Genomic DNA, 24,909 nt, shown 5'->3' with positions numbered 1-24,909 from the left:
AACCCCCCTTTCCTGATGAAATTAATACCTTTGTAGTGCACTGACTGAAAAAATATCCAAGGCGCTTGACAATTGAAAAGAAAAATAAACTACTGTTTGCTTTCTTTATTCAATCAACAGGTTTAGGCGCGGTAGAATGATTTTCAGAGCAAGAAAAAGATGGAATACTATTCGCAGTGTGCGAATCTGGGCTAAGGGGAAATGGAGTCGCGTACGATTCATCAAGAGACGCATTTACTTGCGCATCGGACGTAAGTACCGTAGGTTGTCGATCAGAAGAGGAAAGCTCCGATACCGTTACGGAAGACGATGGACAAGAATTATCAGACGTAGAAGGCGGCGTTACAAAGGACGTCGTGGACGTCTGAGGAAGAGAAGAAGACGGCAACGACGAAGAAGACGCAGGAGAAGACGACGTTTGAGGCGACGGAGACGGAGGCGAAGACGACTTCGTCGTGGCGTCATACGGGTGTATTGGAGACGGCGATGGAGACGATTGTATCGTCGAGGCAAATATTTGATGTTCCTGTTCAGACGACGTCCAGTCACATTAAGGTAAATACATACATGGGGAGGGTAAATATTGCAAAATTTCGTCTGTGTCAAACCTTACTACAAACTTAAGCCAAAGTTAAGCGTGGTTTTCAGCTCTCTAGTTAATATGTAATAGATCAAACACGAGGAAGAGTGTTTCCTCCGATTTCCAAACACCGAGAAGTAGGTTGGAAAAACGAGGCGCAGCCGAGTTTTTTTAACCAACTTCGAGGTGTTTGGAAATAGGAGGAAACATCCTTTCGAGTGTTTGATATAGCTTCTCAAACTATTGATAATTCTTGGAGAAATTCGAAGCAAAAGTTCACAAAACTTTATGATAATTAAGATCACATTTCGAAACTTCCTTCACGGTAGTGATTTGCCTTGATAAATTAATAATGAGTTTGAGAATGTAATTTCAAACTAGCACTAGAAAAGAGAAATTTTAAGACAACACGGCGAAGGGAATGATAAAGCTTTTTGCGGAATCTTTATTGATCAGTAATTAAACTCGAATCAAAGTTCACGCTAACCCAGGTTAACTTTGAGAAACTGAGCCCTGCAGGTCGCTAAGTATACAACTGGTCAATAGTACACGAAGATAGAATACAGTAATTATTAAGTCGTACAAAAGTTTTCTCATGAAACTTTGCATATTAATGAGAATCAGTGGCCATGGTTGGTGCATAAATAAATAAATAAATAAATTAATTAATTAATTAATTAATCAATTAATTAATTAATTAATAAACAATCAAATAAATAAATAAATACATAAATACATAATTCGCGCCAGGGCATTACTATGTCTGTTTACAATTACAATTTTCCTTTCTTGCTAAGCCAAGTTTGGAAATGATTCTGGACAGTTCTGCAGTCAAGTTAAAAGTTTCAATGCATTTCAATCAGTTTCTGATTGTGTTTATTTATCCAATAGGCTCGAAGTAAGTGAAGTCTAAAGAAACTTTACTGCTGGTGTTCTTTTCACTTCAGTAACTGAATGATTTATGAGATTTTCAAGGGAAATGTTGATCTACGTAACTGCTGATTTCTAATCCAAGTGTATTTTGATTATCATCAACAGATATTACCGCCGAGAATTAAGAGTGCGATACAGAAGACGACTGTTCCGCTTGCCCAGAGGACGATGCCAGATATTTTACAAGCGTGGATGGCGTAGAGTTGGATACCGCCGAGGACGATTGGTTTTCCGGTATGGAAGAAAGCGTATAAAGGCAGCAATACGTTTTGGAAGAATAAGAATCAGAAGAGGTCTTAGATGGAGAACGTTAACGAGAAGGAGAGGAAGGAGGAGAAGAGTTAGAAGAAACCGAAGGCGAAGACGAAAGAGAAGAAGGCGACGGAGGAGACGGAGAAGACGGAGACGAAAACGAAGACGAAGAAGACGCAGGAGACGAAGAAGAATCACGAGAAGGCGAAGGCGACGAAAAAGACCAAGACGATATGGTAGACGAGGAAGACGTCGACGACGACGAAGAAGGCGAAGAATAATCAGGAGGAGGAAGAGAAGAAGAACACGAAGAAGACGAAGAAAGCTCCGAAGAAGGCGGCGTTACAAGCGCAAGCTGAGACGACTTCGAAGAAAAAGAAGACTTAGTATTTTACGTTTCTACTATAGACGTCGATGGTATAGAGTGATCAGGAGAGGCCGCAGATATGTCTTCGCGTACAAACGGAAGTTACGGAAACTTAGGTACTAAAGCGTACTATAGCAATTTAGTTACCAAAAATGACAGATGTTTGCCGAGTATAAGAAAAGAACAAATGCAAGAGGAAGTTTAGTCATGCATGTTTTGAAGGAGAAAAACCTATTTTTGTCTTAAACTTAAGTTTTCACATTTAGAAGATGCTCCTCGGAGTTGTATTTGTCGTTTTTATTTGCGGAACATACTCCCTCTTTTTATTTTGACCTCCTTTTTAATCAACAGGATGAAAACAGTCGTAGAAGCATATGTAGAAGCAAAAGACTTACACTCATTTGATCGTGCATGACTCTTAAACTATAAAAATACTCGGAGATTGTTTGGTACACCTCAGAGAAATTTGCTGAGGCTTGCGACGATATCAAATGGCGTGGGAATTAAAGGGTAATTTCTTTTAAAATTGATTAGAAGATGGCTAGGATGATCTTAAATTTAAAAGTCGAAAAAAGAAAAAGAAAAAAATAGAGAAAAGAAAATCTACATTCACACGCCAGAAAATTGTACTAATTGAAAAACAAAAAATAAAGGAAGAAAGCATGCTTTTTGGTAAGCTCCTTGAACGAGTTTGGTTCTGAGGTCATTTTTCCAACGAGGTTTTGTTTCTTTTGCCAGAATCCGTGGAGGCAGGATTTATGTGGCAATAAGGAGAGGACGGTGGCGAAGATTGTCTCGAGGTCGCATCATGATTAAAATAAAGTGGAAGTGGTTTGGAGTACGAAGATACGGACGACAGTGGAGAATTAGATACCACAAACGCTACGTGAGGGTCAGAATAAGACGTGGAAGAGTTTATCGGAGACGAGGAAGAGTCTGGAGGAGAGTAAGGAGACGTCGGGGACGAAGAGGCAGACGCAGAGGAGTTAGGCGCCGCCGGAGAAAATGGAGAAGACGAAGAGTGATACGAAGAAGACGAAGATACAAACGTAGACAGCGAAGAAAGCGACGAAGACAAAGAAGAAGGAGAAGACGGCGAAGGCTAAGGAGGAGACGCCGAAGACGACGACGATTAAGAGGTTATCGACTTTCCAGGATAAAGCTTTATTTCAGGAGGAAATGGCGTTATGTAATTAACAGAAGAAGGCTTCTGTTCATCAAACTGAGAAGACGGATATACAGAGTCAGGTACATTAAAGAAGTACAGTAGTACAAAACACGTGTTAAAGGTTAATAGTTCAAGTGCTGTACGTGTGATGGAGTACTTATCCATTCATTTTAACTAACGGCCCCACTGGTAGAGCAACAGATACCTTCCTTATTAACGGTCCATTTACAAGGCAGACAAACAAATGCTACGGCCCCGGTAAAAAGTGGTATGGTACCTATAATTTAGGTAAAGAAATATTTATGCCCTTCTCATGGACCCAGAACGGCGCAAGTATTTTTGATTTTTGATTTAAATATTTATTTATTTATTTTTAACAAAAATCGGAACAACGACTCCTCGTTTATGAAAAGTCTATTTACACCGCTGCGATCACTCAATGGCACAGAAGCGATAAAAGTGCCCAGATTTTTTTTTTTTTTTTGGCGGGGGTGGGGAACAGAGGGTTATCCCTTAAAAAAAATCATATGCATCGGTCCCGTGCGTCCTTTATCGGGTCCACGCCATTGTTTGCCTGTATTGTAAACGACCTTTTAAAAAGGACTTATTTAAGAGAACTTCAATTCCGAAACGAAACACAAATGGCATAAAAGCCACGCAGAAACGGTCTTTAACATCATTTATATACTTGAATGTTTGGTCTTATCAACAGATAAAACTTGATAAGATAATTTGGCCACCCCGCGTAAAGAGATTCGAGTGCTTACGTTTCCAGCGTCAGTCTTTCGTCAGGAAGAATACCGACCAGCTAACACTCGAAACGTCAGCACTCCAATGTCTTTACGGTTTCCAAGTCACCTCATCAACTCTGTTGATAAACCAAACATTAGTTTCCACTCCCTATCGACGCAGCACAACGGTTTCTTTAAAAACTAACCCCTTGTCATATACTCGAATGGTCTGAGAAACAATTCAAGTTATTATTATATGGTTAACGCTAGAGGCCGATATAACGCGTGCTCGGATTGGCTAAGAGCGAGAACGGACCGATTACGGGTCATGCAAATTAGGGTTAGGCTTAAATTGAAATTCTCTCGCTCGGTCAATACAGCAAGGCCTCAGTTTGAGATTTTCCTGTATTGACCTCACTCTCGGTTATTAAATAGTTAATATTCCTCTCATTGATTTAGCAAGCTATTTATTGCGTATTGTTTCATTTTAGATTCTTCCGAACTAGAGCATTGATTAAGTACGGACGACGATTGGTTTCTCTACGTCGCTTCCGAATTAGAATATATAAGAAGTGGCGCACAGTTCGTGTGACTCGCCGCTTGTTCCATGTACGTTACTTGAAAAAGTTCAGGCGTTTGAAGATCTACAGAAGAGGAACTTTGATGATAAGGGTCAACAGACGATGGAAACGGTTTGGAAGGCGACGAGTATCCAGACGAAAACGACGACGAAGAAGAAGGAGAAGGCGATTGCGGAGAAGAAAGAGGCGAAGGAGGAGGAGACGAAGACGAAGAAGAAAACAGAGAAGGCGAGCGAGGAGAAAGAGAAGGCGAAGAATAAGACGAAGACGAAGACGCCGTAGGCGGCGACGAAGGCGCTATGGACTTGCAAGGCCACGAAGAGGACGGGGCCGCAGAAGAAGGCGTCGCTATGTGATTAAGTTCTATTATATGCGTCGATGGAGGCGGGTGTACCAACGAAGAGGATTAAGATTCCTCTATGGAAGAAGGACTATTCCAATGAGGTGCAGTTTTGTTTATTTGATACAATTACCGTAAATTGCCGCTGATAAGCACCCCCCCCCCCCTCCCCGGTTACAGCCCCATCAATCTGTAAACTGAACCAATAAACACATCCTATTATAAGCCCCCCCCCCCCCCCCCGATATAAACCCCCCTCTAGCTTTGCTTATTTTGAGTCATATTAAGCATTTTCACAAAAGTCTGTACTACTTTAAATAGGAAATTGGAAAAATTATTGCGGAACAATAAGTTTATTGCTCCCTTTTATTATCTACTCTTTATATAACCACCGTACCACTTTATTGTAAAATACCATTAAAGTAACTTTTAATGCTTTACTGTAGTATTACTGTACAACCCTTTTTTATTTTGTGCCAAATATTGAAATGAATTCGATTTATTATGGCATTTTAAAGCTCAATTAAAAACTTAATGACGGTGCCTACTTTTGTTACTGCGCATACGTTCTGCGCATCTCGAGATACCCGGGTTTCCTGTGGATGGTGCCTACTAATATAGGGATATTTTTGCGCGGATTAAAACTGTGCGGAGAAAGCAGAACTTAGCAAGTGCTTTTGGTATCCATAAAGAAAATTGGGGGTAACCATGCATTTTTCAGAGATAATTAATCTTCAATTTGGGAAAAATGTCATACATTGCTTTGTATTTTCAGTAGCGCGTTTTGAAATTATTGTTGCTTAATTTTCTCTAAAAAATGCGTGGTTACCACCAATTTTCTTTATGGATACCAATAGCCCTTGCTAAGATCTGTTTTTCCCGCATAGTCATAAACTGCGTAAAAATACCTCTGTATTAGTAGGCACCGTCCTTAACGAAAAACGTATTTCGTTCAACACTGCTATAGCTCGTTTCGAAACGGTTTTATTATTCCGGTTATAAGTCTCTCCGTTTATAAGCCCATCTAAAACTCCTTACGAAGTTGTATAAGCCTAGGGCTTATAAGTGGCAGTTTACGGTATTATACCTATAAGGGCTTGCATGTTTTCAAGCACTTACATTTAGTCATTATTCCACACTTATTTTTGTTGTTGTTGTCTAACACACGCACAAGAAACCAGTCAACAATACCGACATGTGCGCGTAAGGCGATCTCGCGAGCAAGTACCAAAATCTCTTTCAAGGAGGTGACGCGCATAGAGACGCAACGAGCAGGAGCGGAGGCTGAGAGAATTTTCGCTTGCGCTTGTGTGTTTTACTCGCTCTGTTATCCCTGACAGAACTACGTAGTCTTCGTAATCGAGCATTATCTATCATACACAACTTTAATCCCAGGCTAGTGCTACGTAACCTCATGCAAAATCAAATCGAAGAATTTTTGTCTTTGATTTTGTATTTCTCCCAGGTATTACAGAGGCAAGCTCCAGCTCAGACGTGGAAGAAGATGGATTCGTACAGGAATAAACAACAGATTGAAGATCTATTTTAGATTTAAATGGAGACGTGTTTATTACAGAAGAAGACGTGGACTTGTCGTCAGGTACGGGCGGAGATTTTTAACAGCAAGGATACGTCGCCGAATTACGGTTCGGTATGGGAAGGCGTGGAGAGCAATCAAGGGACGCAGGTTTGGACGACGAGTTAGAAGATACGGGCGAAGAAGGAGAAGGATTAGATGGGGACTACGCAGAAGACGCAGGAAAATACGAAGAGCCAGGAGAAGAAGACGGCGAGTGCGTAGAAGAAGAAGGTACAGGCGCATAATAAGAAGAAGAAGGAAGATTAGAAGGAGAAGACGTAGGAGACGAAGGCAAAGGAGAAAACGGCGAAGGAGAAGACGCAGGAAACAACGACGAAGGCGTCGCCGACGAAGGCGACAGCGTTACAGCGTTATGAAACTTTATTACTACAGAGGATGGAGAAGAGTCTACCGTCGCGGACGCGGATTGTTTTTCCGGTTCAGAAAAAGGACATGGCGAATCAGGTACGGAAGAATGCTCATTTGAGACGTATGATTTTATCTTTCAATTAAATTGTCACGCTTAAGGACTTCATCCGCTGGCTCAAAAGGAGCTGTGTTCATATCAGACGTCAGTTATGGTTGAATTGTCATCTAATTATAATTCGAAAACGATCACAACTTCTCATGTCAGGCCACAGATATAGTCGAGTTATAGTGGGGATTGTCGAAAGTAATTCTCGCAGACAACTGGTGGGTTAATGGAACCACGCTTTTCATTTTTTCAGCAGTTCAGAAAAATCCAAGTAGGTTGTGTAAAAACACATTCAATAACAGCCACAGAAAGATTCTCGCACAGCCTTTTGATCATTATAGTTCACCACTCTGAGTCTGAATGGTTTAAATTGATCACGTGACATGATCGTGTTCATCCGCGTAGAGACGCCAAAAACCCATAGTGCCCATCCAGCAAAAATGCCCGGATGGATAAACTCGTCCGCGCAAAAAATCTCCCAATTTTTCTTCCAATTCATTAACAAACAGAATGCTTTCTAGTCATTGTGTTTTCACTTCGCATTGCAAGTTTAGAATTGTAAACGAGGTTCTTCACCTTGATGGAAAAAAGCCTTTTCATTTGGCGCGGAAAGGTTCCGAAAATTTTGGTTAAGGACGGTGCCTACTAGAACAGAAGTATTTTTGCGCGGTTTCTGACTATGCGGGAAAAGCAGATCTTAGCAAGTGCTATTGGAATCCGATAAGAAAATTGGAGGTAACCACGCATTTTTAAGAGATAATTAAGCAACAGTTATTCTAAAAAGCGCCAAAATTCAAAACAATGTATGGATTTTTCACCCCTAATTTTTTTTTTCGGATTCCAATAACCCTTGCTAAGATCTGCTTTTCCCGCGTAGTTATAAACCGCGTAAAAATATCTCTGTTTTAGCCGGCACCGCCGTTATGAAACCCGAGTTTCTCGGACAAAAGTAGTAAAGCGCCCAAAGGATTCCAAATTATAAGTTCTGGTTTACATTTCGCACAATGTGGGCATTAAAAAGCTGTTGTGTCAAAATAGACTCAAACCTTTCATTGTGAAATTTTCATAAGAAATTTGTGGCATAAAATAAATGAAAGATGCTCGGATTGGCTGTACTAAAAACTGCCGTCACCGAGGCAACGTAATCTCTTGCTGTTACTCATTAATAATTCATGATGAGGAAGCAAAAGAAATTCCTCCATTCCTACCATGAAGGACGTGAGGGAATGTCATCTTAATTATCAGAAATGTGCTGAACTTTTGCTTTCAATTTCTCAAGAACTATTAATGGTTTGAGAAGCTATATCAAACGCTTGAAAGAGTGTTTCATCCGAATTTCGAACACCTGGACACTTGTTCCAAACTCATTTATTGAACCCAACTTCTCAGTGTTTGGAGATCGGATGAAACACTCTTTCTGGTTTCTAAAATTTTGAGAAACGTCGAACCGCACACAACAACAATACAATGTTAATCTCTCAACAACCTTCGGAGTTGATGTGTCTGTTTATCCTTAGGTGCACCAGAGGCGGAATCTATGTACGCCGCCGCAGAGGGTGGAGATTTTTGAGAAAACCAAATAGGCGACTCAAACTCCTCTTCAGGAAGCGATGGAGAAGAGCGGTGTTGTTCAAGAGGACATTCTACGTGCGTTATGGCAGAAAGAGACGCAGAATAAGTATCCGTCGTGGAAGAATTAGAGTAATAATCCGTCGGAGGCGGAAGAGAATTGTTAGGCGAAGGCGCGGATACCGAAGGAGAAGAAGAAGACGAATCAGAAGAAGACGTATGAGACGACGCAGGAGGTTAAGACGACTACGTAGGCGAAGGAAGCGACGTCGTCGAAGATATCTAAGAAGGCTGAGACAGCGAAGAAGAAGACGAAGAAGAAAGAACAGACGAATCAAAAGACGCGCTAAAAGAAGAAGAAGAAGGCGAAGAAGACTAACGCGAGGAAGATGGCGACGTAGACGAAGGATTCTGCTACGCTTCTACTACAAAGGAAAGTATAGAAGAGTCTTCCGTCGCAGGGGATACTTACGTTTCCGAACCAGAAGAGGAGTGAGAAGGATTAGGTAAGAATAGCTTTATTAGTCTATTAGAGGTTAGTAACGCTTCATGAAATTAACGGGAATTAAGAAAAATACATTTGATTTCCTTGACCGTTTAATGCTAATAAAGCATTGAAGCGAGTTCGAATGAGCGACCTAGCCCTCATTAATAGGCCATTTCCGAGTTGGTCTGAAATCCTCGAGGCAACCCGATAATGTCCAATTAGCTCGCTGTGAAAGTAAATGTGTTGAGGTGAAGCCTTGGATTTCTGACTGAGCGTTTATAGACCGGCTAAGCCGCCAGGCCAGAAAGGAGCACGCCCTGAATGACTGAAGATGGTAATTCGCAGCAATGAGAATGTAACGGATGCAATACATGTTTATCACTCACTGAGTTGTTTCCGTCTCGCCTTCTGGCTCAGTCACGGTTGAGCAACAGTTGATGTAATTCGGAGGCCGTGGGCTGGATTGCTACCGAGGTCTAAGAATATTTTTCTTCACCTCGTGTGGTTTCCAATTTTCTTTCTTGGGAAAACAGTCAGTTAAAAATTCATGGGATCGCCGCAGAGTTAATTGTCTGATTCATGATTTGTGTCATTAGTGGTTCGCGGCACAACATTCATTGCAGCTTTCCTAAGCCTTCTCGATCATCAAGAAGAGAACTGCTAGCGGTCCTTCATCTCCTAGGTTACTCTTGCATAAATTTAAAACTGTAAAAGTTAAAACAAAACTGTTTTAAAATCTTAAAAAAATAACGGAAAATTCAACGGTATGCAAAGAGGCTAGGCAGAAGGGTTTTCACACGGCGAATTTCGGGTTAATGTGAAAAACCCCTCGTAATTCGGTGACTTTTGGAGGTAATGGTGATATTGTATTTCGGGAATCCTCAAAAACTGCGAAGCCGAAAGCGGGTACTTGTCCGGTTCAACCGAAAAAGCAAAATGTATGGAAGATCGACGAACTTAAGTGCAACGTATATTTCCACATTTATGGCTGTATTTTAGCATTTTTGAGAACTGAAGTGAATTTCACAGACAAAAATCAACATCAGGTTCGAGTTATCGGTTACTGAGCTTGGGCCGCTTCTGATCAGGCACTAGCATTCCTGCGAAAAAAAGAGAGCATTATTGGGCGAGAGAAGTAGGGGAGGGGGGGGGGGGGGGGTTATCTGATCCTTGGTTAAGGACCGTGACCTCTAACTATTCAATTAGCTCAATCTCGCGAGGAGAAAGGTTAAAAATTCCTGAGAGTCGTGGAGCGGGGCAACAGTGCGGCCGCTCAATAAGCCTTTACGGCTTTCTTGTCGTCAAGTGAAACGGTTGACTTGATACAGTTCAGCTTTAAACGTTGCCCGGCCCCGCAGTTCTCGCCTGCAGTTCTAAACCATCCGTATTAGCACAAACAGCCGACCCTGAGTTACTTACCTCTTTCCTATTGATAACATTTGATAGATTTTCGGACAAAAATCTCTTGTGAGAATTGGGAACTTGTTATATTTTGTCGGTATTGCTGTAAAGATTGTGTTTTTCTTGTCTTGAATGAAGAATGATAAATACACTTTAAATTTGTTTGTTCTTTGATAGATGTCGCCGTGGTCGATGGAGTATCAGGCGAGGGCGGAAGTGGTTTTCGCTACGTCGACGTAAAGCTCGCCTGCGAGTAAGAGTTGGAGGAGGAAAGCTATGGCGACGAGTTGTCTACAGGCGACATAAGCTGATGTTAAGGTACAAAAGACGTTACAGAAAAGTTTCCATCCGCCGAGGGCGATTTAGGTTGCGTCTTAGAAGGCGACGAGGACGACGAGGAAGGAGAAGATATGGATTAAGGCGTAGAAGGCGTAGAAGGGGAAGAAGAATCCGAAAACGAAAACGATTCCGAAGGCGACTGCGACGAAGAAACAGGCGGCTGAGGTACAGGCGAAGGATGAGACGTCGAAAGCTGAGGAGAATGTTAAGAAGAAAGAGGAGAAGGAGACGTCGAAGAAGAAGGAGAAGAAGGCGAACAAGAAGGCGAAGACGACGCAGAAGAAGGTTACGACGGCGAGGAAGAAGAAGCGTTATACGGATCTATTACGCCAGGAAATGGAGAACTCTTATCAGAAGTTACAACAGGTGGACATTGTACTTGAGACGAAGACTTCGTTTAGTAAGGTGAAGTGAAACTTTGTATTCACCGAGACAAAGTAAAGTCCTTTAGGGTGGTTTTAAAGTCAGTGTCGAAAACCCAAATCAATTACAAAGAACCAATCACAACTCAAAGCAAGTAGATGTTACCGGTACCGAGCGCGGAAAAATGCGCGCGAGTAAGACACGGGTGGTTTTGGTTTTGTTTCTCATTGGTTTAGAAGGCGTATCGCGTCACGGTTTTGTTAACCAATCACAGAGATTAGTAAAGCAAAACCAAAAGAAATCCAAAATTAGTTTCGACAATCAATTGAAAACCGCTCTATTGAGATTGATAAATCAACGTTTGCTGAGTTTGCAGTGACAGTAAGCGAGCCATTCTACCCTGTTAATCGGTCAAAAAAATGATTTTTTTTTTCTTTTTTGGAAAATTTAGTGTTTTTATATATACTATTAGAGATACATTCACGATTTCCCCCTTCAGGAAGTATTGTTTACTTGTATTTTGTTTTTGTTTTCCTCTCAGATAAAGTATCGTGTCATGTTTTACTTCAGCAATTAGGAATGCGTACTTCAGTTGTTCAGCAATCTATAATTTGCTGTTTTTTCTATCTCTCACTTTTTATTGTTATTTTTTAAGGTTTTTGTCTAGAACGGTGGTGATTCGGCGCCAAAGAAGATGGATCCGACTACCTTACAGACGTGTCCGAGTGTGGTACCGAAACCGATGGCGAAAAGTAACGATGATTAAGCGAAGGTTCCGTCTTCGGTATGGTGGAAGAACATACCAACTGCGCGTTATAAGGCGCACAGTCAGATTATATCGAGGGCGACGTTGGTATACCCTGCGGCGCAGACGCCGAAGGGTTTCACGACGCAGAAGAGTGCGACGACGAAGACAGAGACTACGACGGCGAAGAAGGAGGCAGAGAAGGCGAAAGCGGCGTCGACGAAGAAGACGACGAAGAAGACGTAGGAGAAGGTACAGAAAGTTAAGGAGGCGAAGGAAACGACAGCGGAGGCGTAGGAGACGGTATGGAAGAAGGCGAAGGCCGCGTAGGAGGCCACGACGTCGCAGCTTGCTTCGGTTGTATTACGCACGTAAATGGAGAAAAGCTTATCAAATCCGACATGGGCTGCGTATACGATACAGGAGACGGTGGAGACTCATCAGGTAGGGATACCTACAACTTTCTTTAGAAATCTCATCTTGACTCAAGTTCTCGTTTCTGTCGTGATCGCTTTGAAGTGTGAATTCGGAATTCAGAGAAAAGAGCGTTTATAGCCTTGTCCTCATTTTTTCCATAAAAACTGGAATTTATGATCTGCAGGGTTTGCTTTGTGGGAGATAGATAAGAAATGTACCAAAATGCTGTTGCCCTAGTCATGAAACCCACTATTTTGTAACGCTGTTGTCGCCATAACAGCGACACTGATTGATATGGTTTCCATCCAACCCACCGTACCGAAAGAGATGGTGACTGGTACTATTACCCATAATTCTCAGCGTACGAAATCCCTAAAAACGCTCATGAAAACGTACAGCAACGTTCTTAAAACTTCAAACCTAGCATACGTAATGTTGTTAGTACAGGGACGAGTTTTCCGAAAAACGTGGCTTTGTGTGTGCAAGTTGGCTGTGTCAGGCTCGCAAGGTATTGTGGTAAAATGTACAGCCGCCACCAATCTTTTTCCGATGGATTGATAATAGACCCTTCTCCAAAATGGCGGCTACAGATTTCAATGAGTTAAAATTGAACTGAACGAAAAACTGATACCAGCACTGGAAAGAGCACCTTTACTTTAGTAACCTTGCAAAGTTTCAGCATATTAGGTGTTATATCAGCTTGGGAAACGTAAGATGAAATTTGACAAATTTACAGACGTTTGTATGACTGGAGGTATGCGTCCTACCCCCAGACATACAAACGTCTGTAAATTTGTCATTTTTCAACTTACATTTTCTCAGCTGATATAACACCTGATATGCTGAAACTTTGCAGGGTTACTAAAGTAAAAGTGCTCTTTCTAGTACTGGTATACGTTTTTAATTTTAACTTATTTGAATTTTGGGGAAGGGTCTATTGGATTTCTTTAACATCCCGGAAACGGGGCATGTGCAATGTGCAGATATGGAGTACTCACCTTTCATGATTTAGTCCTTCGAAAGAGTGGTTTCGTAAAACATTTAAGAAACTGTCTTTCGTAAAGGTGGCTAATTAACGTTGCTCCCAAGTATTTTTATAAAACATCCATGCACGCCTACCGATTGGGTCTTTCATTAAACGGGAAGTGTCGTGAGCATCTTGATGTCTTGGTGCAAGGATTGTTTCACTTAGCTACAAAATAATTTTATTACACCGAGAGAAGGAAATCATTTGAATTCTTTAAAGAGCAACTCGTGATCAATCAACTCTAGCGCACTTCGGAAAGAAAACGCGCGACTCCGAAAATCTCCTGACACGTCTCCTTATATAATGGCTCTAATGTTCCCTCTGGTCCATTTAGTTAACAACAAATAGATCAATGTCGACATCTAAGTAGGAGGCGGCGTGGTCCAGCGGTTTATTGCGCCGGACTCGAAATCCGGAGGTCCCGGGTTCAAGTCCCATCGTCGGCCACGTTTGCATATAGCCAGCTGGTTTGCCTCCTGTCAGATGGCATTTTTAACCTGTTATTTGTTTCCCGTTGTTTCTGAGTGGAATGCCTGTAAACTAGCGTTGGGTAGGTACATTTTTTTATATTCCCTTTTTGGTCTCATTTCATCACAGGTGCTCTCGTGGAGTTTTCAGGATCCGTTATAAAAGAAGATGGTACAAGATGCGTAGGGCGACAATACAGGTACGCTACTATGGAGCGTGGAAGACGACGAGGAGAGAACGAGGCCATCTAATTGTTTTCGCGCGAGGCAGGAAGAAACAGATTCGAATCAGTCGTGGCCGGGTAACCGTTCGTATCCCAGCGCGTTTCGTATCTGTAAGAAAAAAGCCGAAGCCGAAGCCAAAGCCCAGGAGAAGAAGACCACGACGTCGACGTTACGGGAGAAGAGGACGGCGAAGACGGCGACGTTGGCGAAGACGATTGAAACGTAGGCGTCGAAGACGTAGACGGCGAAGAAGACGACGAAGCAGACGAGCCGCACTTTTATTCCATTACCGAAGACGTTGGAGAGCAATCATCAAATGGCGTGGGCAATATCGAATGCGTTACAGAGGACGATGGATAACCTTCCGGTAAGTACCATAGCTAGCCTCCCTTTTGTGCCAGAAGCTTTTCAACACTATTAGGAAACAGCACCATTTTAATATGCCACGGCTTCGTACTGATAGAACTAAGAATACATTTATATTTGCTATGTCGAGGAAATTTAACTTGAAATTTAGCTAAACTTTGTCTGGGCTGTGGTTTCTAGCTTTCAGTTTTAGTCTAATATACGTGTCTTTGATGGAACATATTTACATTTTTGTATTTTTTCTATTATTTCTGTAATTAAGTTTAATTTTAAATACTTGTAAATAATTACGTAATTCAGCCTTTAGGCTGCGAAGTGATTTTTAAATAAACTATCTATCTATCCCTCGCAGACGTTATTTTGGCTTGTTACTCCGTTGTACTGAAACTATGTGATACATCCTTTCGTGGTAAAATTTATCGCAGTCGATATAGTGTAAACATAAGGGAGATTACATTTCATTGTTTTGAAAAGGTAAATTTTAAATTTGAAGCAAGTTCTGGGGTATTTATACTTTTAAAAAGTCAAGATAGACCGGCAGAAGTATGTAAGAACAATCTTTTTATTTAGTTGTATTAAAACGACGTGCTGCGTTTTGTTTTGGAGGTTGCCAACTCAGTGGCAGCAAAATTATAAAATGGAAAATTGGATAATTACCTCTCCTTCAGATGGTTATTGGCTAGTTGTAATTCAGGTCTTTTTTAATTTCACATAGATATCGAAGAGGCAAATACATCACGGTGACGTACAAAGGAAAGAGGCGCGTAATACGACGAATCACCGGACGTTTCAAGTTCCGCATCGGCTATAAGCGTTGGTCGTTGATTAGAAGGCGCGGCAGAAGGCTTGTGGTGCGATGTAGGGGACGTTACAGACGATTTAAGTTAACTAGAGGGCGTGCCTATGTACGCTATGGCAGGCGCTGGAAGATTTTTAGGAGAAAACCGCGAGGACGAAGAGGACGGCGAAGGCGAAGACGCAGGCGCCGTCGACGACGAAGGAGACGTCTTAGGCGACGACGTCGTAGGTACCGAAGACGCATGCGACGAAGGCGACAGCGTAATATTCTTCGATTTTATTATCGCAGAAAATGGATCATAGTCTTCCGCAGGGGACGATACCTGAGGGCACGAATCCTTGGTAAATGGAGAATAGTAAGGTAATAAAACAAACTTGTATATTAGACATACATTTGAAATTACCTTTATATGTTTTTTGTTTAATGAATATATCTTTTCGGCGATTTTCCTTCCGTTTCTAAGATCTAATATGATTTTTTTTTTTGACAAATTATCACAACCATTTATTAAGTTTCCCATCTCTTTTGTGGCGGTTTAACGAGGACTTGATTGAGACTGATTAAAGCCCTGTAGTTAATCGTTAAAAAAATTACACAAAGAAAAAAAGAAGAAGGAGAGAGAGAGAAGTTTAAAGAACAATTTGAATAGGATCTAATTCCTGCCTGACCCATACTTCGGGTGTTTAAAAACCTACGGAAAAAGACAGTTCCCTCGCTATGATATCTGCGTGCCTGTGCCTCGGGTGACCACTTAGAAATGGCGGCCCCGTCTCCTTCAGGGACGTACAAACAAACCAAAGAAATAAGTCTTGTTTATATTGAAATAAGAGGTGTTTGAGTTCAGATCACGAGTTACCAGAGGCACCTTCACAAGCGACAAAATGACTTCATCTCCTTTTATTGGTCCAAAAATCAGTATTTTTATTTTAACTTGTGAAGTTCTTAATACTTTCTTATCATAATATAATACTGAAGATTTTACCATGTACAGTCAACTCTCGCCTTGCAGACACCTCGCTATTAAGGAAACCCCAATAATACGGACAGCAGCTAAGTCCTGGACAAAACTAGATTACAGACGTTTGACAAATAAATTCCCGCTATTACGGACTCTCGCTATTAAGGACACTAACTCGTGGTTCCGAGCTGGAGGGTGTTCGCAATAAAGGGAGTTGACTGTATAAATAAATAAAGTATGAGAATGAGTATTTCCCCTGAAATGCGAAAGCTTTTTAAAGCTAAACTGTCCAGTGTTTACATTAGTAGACTCTCCTCTTACAATCTGCCCTGCACGCATGCGCTGGCGATTCAATGCCTTATTCCCATGATTGCTTACGAAACGTCATGAAGCATGCGACACGTGCGCCTACTAATACCGAAGTATTTTTGTGTGGTTTCTGACTATGCGGGAAAAGCAGATCTTAGCAAGGGCTATTGGAATCCAAAAAGAAAATCGGGGGTAACCACGCATTTTTCAGAGAAAATTAAGCAACAATATCTCTAAAAAACGCTAAAATATAAAGCAATGTATGGGATTTTTTCCTAAATTGAACCTTAATTATCTCTGAAAAATGCGTGGTTACCCCCAATTTTCTTTTGCGATACCAAGAGCATTTGGTAAGTTCTACTTTCTCCTCATAGATTTAAACCGCGCAAAAATATCCCTGTATTAGTATGCACCACCCATAGGAAACCCGAGTATTTCGAGATGCGCAGAACGTATGCGCAGTAACAATAGTAGGCACCGTCCTTAAAGCACGCTTATTATTCATTCATCTTTTTTTGTAGGTTCTGGCAAGGCAAGATCGGAATCAGATATGGAAAACGCTACCGCTGGTTGGGAAGAAGGCCTGTCAAACTACGATTCGGTCGGCGCTGGCGACGAGTGCGATATTATCGCGGTAGGCTGCGTGTTCGTTTCAGAAATAAACAAAGACCGTTCCGAATCATAGGCGGCAGATTAAGAGTATTGTACAAAAAGAAACTTGTGAGAGCCAGGCTCCGCCGGTTCATTAACAGGCGAAGACGAAGGCGCACGCGCAGAAGGTTACGCCGAAGAAAGAGGCGAAGAAGACGACGGCGCCGACGAAGACGACGAGGAAGGCGTGGAAGACGCGGAAGCGTGATGCGCGTTTTCTACAGGCGACGCTTCAGATACATTTACCGGCAACGAGGGCGTCTCATCCTTTATTACAGGAGAACAAGGAGATTTGTCAAGTAAGATAACAATCTATAATACTTACAGGATAATCAACCCACTTGTTTTCTGACCATGACCTGAAAATTGAGTGGAGTCAGAGAGCACTACTGACACTGGAAGCGTTCATGTTGACTCTGTGGTCCTTTGTTGTTCCAGTTTAGTTGCTTTACAGTCTTCTTGTGTTTGTTAAAATTTACAGTCCCTGTTTTTCTCGTGTTTGCCATAAACAGGTACCGCAATGGAAGGATCGTAATTCGCTTCAGAAGAAGGTGGCATAACATCAGAAGACGGCCTCAATTCTTGATCAGACGACGATGGCTCGGTGCAAAACGGTACAAAGGTCGCATGACGGTCTTTATAAGAAGAAAACGCGTTAGGATAAAATTCTTGCGGGGAAGGGTCTATCGCCGTAAAGGCAGGAGATGGAGGCGCATCGTTTACAAACGTCGCAAAGGACAAAGAAGACGACGCCGGCGAAGGCGTAATATCCGACGCTACAGACGCAAACTGCGAAGAATCAGGCGACGAAAACGACGAAGAAGGCGTCGATTAAGGCGCATAAGGCGATACAGGCGACGCACCAGCCCACTGAAGATCTACTATCGCAGAAAGACAAGACTGGTTTACAGGTGGAAAGGAAGATTAACTTTCCATTTGGGAGGCCAACGACGAAGAATCAGGTAAAACAAAAAGATCAATTTAAAAAGGTGTAGTTTGATGGGGTCAACAATACGTTGGGCGGCTGAATTTGGTATATACAAAACAGTCTAAATTCAATTCATGAGATCTGTTTTAGCCCCCAAATTGGAGCCGTTTCGGTGATTAAAAAATGTTGAGGGCTAGTTTGGCTCTGCTTAATTATGGCCAAAATAGTCCAATTTCAAGGGCTGAAATAAGTCTTGGAGGAGACGTAAAGAGTTTTCGACGGCTTGTTCGACTCCCTAAAATAAGTGCCAAAAAAGGATTTTCACGAGGAGGTTATTTTATTACAACAACCAGAGTTCTCTTCGTGTTTCCTTTCTTATTTAACTTTATAATCCCACTGAGGTTAAGATAACAATATCCCTAATTTGCACGAGAAAACAACAAACTGAAGGATTCTGGTAGTTGTAGTGACGCCATCGTGAGAATGGCCTATTGAAAACTGTTCTATTTCCATTGTCTCTCTGAAGAGCCTGAAATTTCATGTATTTTTCAGCACGATGTACTATATTTGCTATAATAATAATAATAAATCAATCAATGTATTTTAAAAGCGCAGAGCACTAATCGGGGACACTTTCCCAATCGAATTGGAATTTAGAAGTGTTGGTTTTTGAGGAGAGGGGAAAACCGGAGTACCCGGAGAAAAAACCTCTCGGAGCATGGACGAGAACCAACAACAAACTCAACCAACATATGACGCCGAGTCCGGGAATCGAACCCGAGCCACATTGGTGGGAGGCAAGTGCTCTCGTCACTGCACCATCCCTGCTCTCCTCAAATCATATCTTCAGTAGTGTAGCAGCTCTAGTAAGCTTGTAATTGTTTTAATTGCGTAGCAGCTGCTGTTGCTTTTAGGGTTGGGCGTTTTGTTCTATTGTTTTCTAGGAGGGCTGCAAACCAATCCGCTCTAATTATTTCCCTTCCAACAGGTATAAATATGGCAAGTTATATTACCGCTTCAGAAGAGCTTGGCGACGCATCCCTCGTAACAAATACCGCCTTTATTTCCGCGTGAGGAAAGGCTGGAGGAGGGTCATACAGCGCGGACGAAAGTCAGTCATCCGCATTGGACGAAGCTACCTAAAGATCCGTATCACATATACGACTGTCTATTATCGTAAAGGAAGGCGTTGGCTTAAAGTCAGGCGACGACGGCGTGTCAGACGCATTAGACGTCCTAGGTGGCGCCGCAGACGGTTCGGACGGAGGCGTTACCCCGTAATGCGGGTATATGTTTACAGGAGATGGAGGACGGTTTACAGGAGGCGGGGAACGTACTATTTCCGATTAAGACGAAGAACTTACACCCTAAGGTAAGAGGAAGTGACGCAAACATCATCTTGTTAGCTCTTAGCATTCCGTAAACTGTTTCTTTTGTTTGTTTGTTTTGTTGTTGTTTATTTTTAAATACCCCCCCCCCCCCCCTCGATGCAACTCGTTGGTTGGTTAGTTGCTTTGGGATGAACATATAACTCCGGTATAGTGGAACCCCGCTAACTCGGTTAACTCGAAGTCCCCGCTAACAAGCACAAAATTCCAATTCCCCTGGATTTGAACCCCAGCCCCCTTTATTTTTTCAGTCATTTACTTGCAGCTAGCTCGAACTCGCCTCTAACTCGAACTAATTTGACTTTCCCTTGGTTTAAATTAATTTACCCCGATAACTCAAACTCTTTTGTGTAATGGTCGGTCGGTAAAACTCCAAATGTTAGAACGTAGTTGATTGGCGTGCCGAAATGTTATGTTAACATGATAAATATGTATGTCATCCCTAGTTTTTTTAGCGTCTTTTGGTTGTTTGTGTTTTAATTATTATTTGTATCATGGGAGGTGCCTCGCATGGGCCCTCGCGTCCCGTTCGCACCTGCCCTTTTGACCTTATCACTTTTCACGTATTTTCATTTCTTTATGGTTGTTTAATTTATTGTATTTAACATGTGTGATGGTCAATAAAGCTGTTAAAAAAAAAAAAAATAGGAGACGCCATCTCAGAATTGGAGATATTTGTGTGGAATTTGGGCGGTCCTTGACAGGTCACAGCCTGGTTACTACGCAATGAAACACAACCAAACTTGGTAAAATTACTTTTTTATGCGATCTTTCTGGCGATGGGGTTCATTTCTTCATCCGACGTAATTTGAACATGTAAACTAGGCTCCAGTCCCTTTTTTAACTTCGGAACGGGCAATTAATTTTTAGTAAAAACCAGTGATAAACTGTGTTTGCAAGGACCACCGTGACAAAATAAAAGTACCGGATCCTGAAGTGAAGGATCTAATCAGCAAAAAAAATTGTAAAGCAAATAATCTAAAAAAAGAGCAAGGCTGATTTCACGGTCAGGGAAGTATATTTTACAATATTTCGAAAGGCACGGCCTTTCTTCTTCAGGGTATGTTTGAGACTGACCCTGTGGCAAGATACGTTACAATTTAAACAGTTACAATAGATACCTGAAAAAAGGCTAAAGTTGCATAAACAAAAACGTTACAATTTGAAATTTGAAAATACAACTGGTAAATAGGTATAAACTAACGTTACAACGTGGTAGACGAAAACAAAATACGTAACAATGAGTTAATTACATAACTTAGGAAGATGAAAGACGGGAAAAATGTTCATGTCTCATCTCTCCTATTAAGACCTAAGGGTTCAATAGTTTGACCTCTGTCGATGAGGTATGCCTCTCTAGCTTTGCGTACACTGTCACGATTAGATTTGATGAGTTCGAGGGGAATTAGTAGCATGTCAGAAGCGTTATGGTCGTTAGAAAGAAACTGTTCTGAAACTGTGGTGGGTTTGGAACTGTTTGTTTGTTTGTCGACTGGTCTACGGTGTTCGTTAAAACGGTCTTTAAGTCGTCGTTTTGTTTCTCCTATGTATTGTTTGTGGCAGCGGTTGCAGTGTACCATGTAAATAACGTTTTTAGAGTTACAGTCTATATGATGAGTAATATGTCTAGTTTCGCCGGTAGAATGAAATGTGTAGCTGGTACGTCCGTCTGTTATGTAGTTGCAAGTTAAACAGTTGTCCCCACATCGAAAAGATCCATGGGGTAGGTTGTTTTGTGTGGGATTACGTAGTTTGGCGCTAACAAGTAAATCACTCAGGTTGTTGGTCCGTCGGAAGGCAACAAGAGGTGTGGCTTTGAAAACGTTTGCGCAGCGGGGAGATGAAGATAGGATGTTGAAGTGTTTGTGAATAACGGATGATACCGAACGAAGGGCTGGATTGTATGTGACGACAAGGGGTACTCGTATAGGTTGGTTGGTGTCGGAGGTGTCTTTCGTAGCTATAGCGTCGGAACGTGGGATGCCGTTAACACGTCCTATTTCTTGGTTGAGGAATGAAAGATTGTATCCCCGTTTGTTGAGATAGGTTCTGAGTTCGTTTGTTCGGAGTTTAAAAGTTTCGTCAGAAGAACAAATACGTCGAAGTCTGAGAGCTAAGCTGAATGGAATGGCTCTCTTAGTGTGTCTAGGATGACATGAAGATTGTAACAAGTATTGATGTTTGTCAGTAGGCTTAGTGTAAAGGTCGGTAGTGATAGTGCCGTTATAGAGAGACACACTGACGTCCAGAAAGGGTATAGATGTGAGAGAATAATTGGATGTAAATTTAATAGTGGGGTGAATGTTATTGAGATAAGTAGTGAAGGTTTGGAGGTCGTCGAGAGAGTGTGTCCATATCATGAAGATGTCGTCTATGAGCACGTAGTAATGCGTCCGTCTCAAATTTGGCGAGAAACAAATTGGCGTAAGAATTAATTTTTAAGGACATAAGACAACGCTTAGGGGCTGAATCGAAAGCTTAAGATTTTCTTCTGGTGAACATTTAAGATAAACTACCCCCGGCTACAATTCATCCATCTAAGCTAAAATACTGCATTTTCCTCCTGGAGTCCACAAAGCAGAAAGTCAAATTAATTTACCTTAGGGAATTACGCTACTTTCTTTCCGGCGCTCTGTCTTCTATAACTCCATAATCCATACATATCTAGCTGCTATTTTACAGACTACGTATTTCTACCCAATGCAGACAGTCACTGTAGTGGTTTGCATAGACTGTGAGCAATCTCTCTTCTGCGGGGAAGAACGTAAAAAAACTGGGCGAGCACGATATTCTTGGGACGAGTCGCCGCGAGCGCGCGGGCGCCGGAAGGCTACTCGCAGCTCGCGCCCCTGTAGCTCGCGAGCGCGACTCGCGCTTCGAATTTCGTATTTGCTCAGTTTTATGACGTTCCTCCCCGCGGATTTTCGTGCAAATAGAGACTGTTCACTTTCTATGGTTTGCACGGTCTTGTTCAAATTCTTGCCAGCTGCTGCGAGGCTTTTTTACAGACTCTGGCTTGAAACTGAGCTCCCTTTCTTTGTTCTTGCCGCAACAGGATCACACGAGGTGTAATCCGATACGGCCGTGGGAGACGATGGTACCGAGTTCCAACAAGAATGCTAAGGATTCGCTTGAAAGGACGCTACCGTCGAGCCAGACGGGTTGGTAAAACAATCCGAGTCGTCTACAGAAGAAAGATCACACCAATTCGATTCGTATACGGCAAAGTGAGATTCTTTTACAAACGACGATGGAGACGTCCTTCCACACGCCGTGGTCGTCGCAGAAGGAGAAGGCGAAGGCGTAAGAGGTTAAGACGGTACTGGAGACGGTTAAGACGCCGTAGACGCCGCAGATATGGTCGACGCAACGGTAGAATGATGATCAAGTACGGCAAAAGGTACAGACGAGTTTTTAGGAGAGGACGAAGGTTCTGGTTCCGTGTCGGCAGGAAGAAGTATGGTCTAAGGTAAGAGAATCCTAGACTGGGACTATCATATGAATTTAAGAGGACACCATAGGACTAGAGTAGCTCCAGCTGAGATATACTATCAAGCTAGCTGGAAGCTGGACAAATGCGAGTTCTCACCATACACATGTATGGGGAGTACAGAAAAATGGACACTTCAGAGTGATTTTCAATTAAGTGTTGTAGAAATAACCTTAAGTAATTACTCTAACCAATCACAACAGACGTAAACAGCGCAACAAACCAATTATAACTCGAAGAAAATGGTGCGGGAAAACGCGTGCGAGCCAGTCATCAATGTGCAGTAAAGCAAATTCAGATACTAAAGCAAACGTGAAATGCTTTCAACACTTAGTTGAAAACCGCTCTTTTTGAGACGACCAGTACAATGTATCTAAGCTGCGTTTAAAATATTTCATTTTCCGTTTTCAGCCTTTCTTTATAAGTGCAAGAGTTCTGTCATGATCAGCGTCTTTTACTAAAAAAAAAAACAAAAAAAAAAAACAAATACCACGAATGTACCTGTAAATTTAAACTGTGGACCATGCACCTGGATACAATTCAAGCTTCTCACTATAGTGGAGCTGCTATTCATGCGTTCCGGACTTTAATAATCGCTAACTATTCTCTTCTCTCTTTGGTTTCGCAGAATCCGAAAAGGAGGAATATATGTGCGCTACCGAAGAGGACGTTGGCGACCACTTAGGCGCCTCGTTCGTCGTTTGAAAATGTACATCCGCGGCAAATTGCGGTGGATCTACCCACGTAAAGGACGCCTCGTTGTCCGCTACAAGCGAAAAGGAAGACCGATCGCCATCCATCGAGGAAGGCTAACGCTCTGGTGGAGGAAGAAGTGGATTGGATTCGGCCGAAGGAAGACCCCCGTGAAGTTACGACTAAGGTTTAGAGGTAGATGGCGTTATGTGATACGAAGGCTTCGTAGATGGTACATCCGCTACGGCCGCAGGTATTATAGGGTTACACTGCGTGGGCGACGATTTGGAATTCGCATCGGCGGACGCTGGAGGTATGTGCCTGCCAGAGGAGGGACCTTGCAGGTCCGTTACAGGAAGTTGTGGAGGCGCGTGAGGAACTGCTGCAACAAGCTGCGTGCGGTGTTATTCGGACGCCTGCGACGAATCCGGCTGCGTAAGGGCAAAGCAAGGGTGCGAGGAAGGAAAGGTTGGAAATATCTGCGAGCAAGACGTTTTAAGAATTTTCGCTTAGGAAGGATAAGAGGTACGTGATAGTCCGTTTTGGACATGTTACAGTAACAGGCTGAATCATTTTGCTATTTCTGTTTTACTTTCCTAATCAACTGTAATTATCATTTAGGGTTTTCTTCGATAGATAGTAAAACGTCCTCAGTTAGACGTGTCCTTATCTTCGGTTATGATTTTCCCGGCACGTTAACAAACTTATGTAATGTTTAAAACACGAGCAGCAGTTTTTTATCGGGATTTAAAACCACGAGGCGCAGCTGAGTGGTTTTAGACCCGATAAAACGCGTGCTGCGAGTTTTTTGAACGGCTTCAAAAACATTCCTGGAAAAGCGTGTGTCAATAGAGTTCATAACATTGTAAATATGCTTTTGTGAACGTTAGAAATTAGCATACGAGAAAAACATTAAACACCGCATACTTATAAGGAGGAGGTTTTATCGGATACAAAACCACTGCAGGTGATGTTTTATCGACCATTTGATAGGTCGATGGACTTATGAATTATTAATGAGTTTTTGAATGATTGATTACATGACACGTACGTTGTTGTAGTACATGTACAAGTAAACGCACAGTTGCAATAGAAATTTAAGCCCAATCATTAACACAAGTACATGAAATCTCTCCTTTATGTGTGCTTTTGTTAATGCATATACAGTCAACTTTCTCATAGCGACCACTTCTCGTAAGCGACCACCTCCCATAAGCGACCATTTTGTCGCGACCACCTCCCATAAGCGACCATTTTGTCGTGCCCCAAGGGTGGTCGCTT

General features: G+C 42.1%; 1 protein-coding gene across 1 annotated transcript in view; it reads left to right on the top strand.

Annotated features, from left to right (window-relative positions):
- The window catches only part of LOC146467642 (uncharacterized), a 129,211-nt gene that overhangs the window by 102,674 nt on the left and 1,628 nt on the right, over positions 1–24,909 (top strand). Inside the window, exons 73-87 of the mRNA XM_085125187.1 lie at positions 121–555; positions 1,619–2,248; positions 2,871–3,380; positions 4,523–5,056; positions 6,418–6,996; positions 8,524–9,081; positions 10,641–11,207; positions 11,821–12,354; positions 13,952–14,413; positions 15,128–15,571; positions 17,000–17,428; positions 17,642–18,091; positions 19,046–19,429; positions 22,501–22,914; positions 23,564–24,153. Coding sequence (XP_084981313.1) covers positions 121–555; positions 1,619–2,248; positions 2,871–3,380; positions 4,523–5,056; positions 6,418–6,996; positions 8,524–9,081; positions 10,641–11,207; positions 11,821–12,354; positions 13,952–14,413; positions 15,128–15,571; positions 17,000–17,428; positions 17,642–18,091; positions 19,046–19,429; positions 22,501–22,914; positions 23,564–24,153 — 7,520 coding nt within the window. The remainder of the gene's footprint in view (positions 1–120; positions 556–1,618; positions 2,249–2,870; positions 3,381–4,522; positions 5,057–6,417; positions 6,997–8,523; positions 9,082–10,640; positions 11,208–11,820; positions 12,355–13,951; positions 14,414–15,127; positions 15,572–16,999; positions 17,429–17,641; positions 18,092–19,045; positions 19,430–22,500; positions 22,915–23,563; positions 24,154–24,909) is intronic.

This window comes from Pavona decussata, unplaced genomic scaffold (genome assembly GCF_977016875.1).
Source record: "Pavona decussata unplaced genomic scaffold, jaPavDecu1.1 SCAFFOLD_134, whole genome shotgun sequence".
In the NCBI taxonomy this organism is placed as follows: domain Eukaryota; kingdom Metazoa; phylum Cnidaria; class Anthozoa; order Scleractinia; family Agariciidae; genus Pavona; species Pavona decussata.
This window is presented reverse-complemented; position numbering and strand designations above follow the sequence as displayed.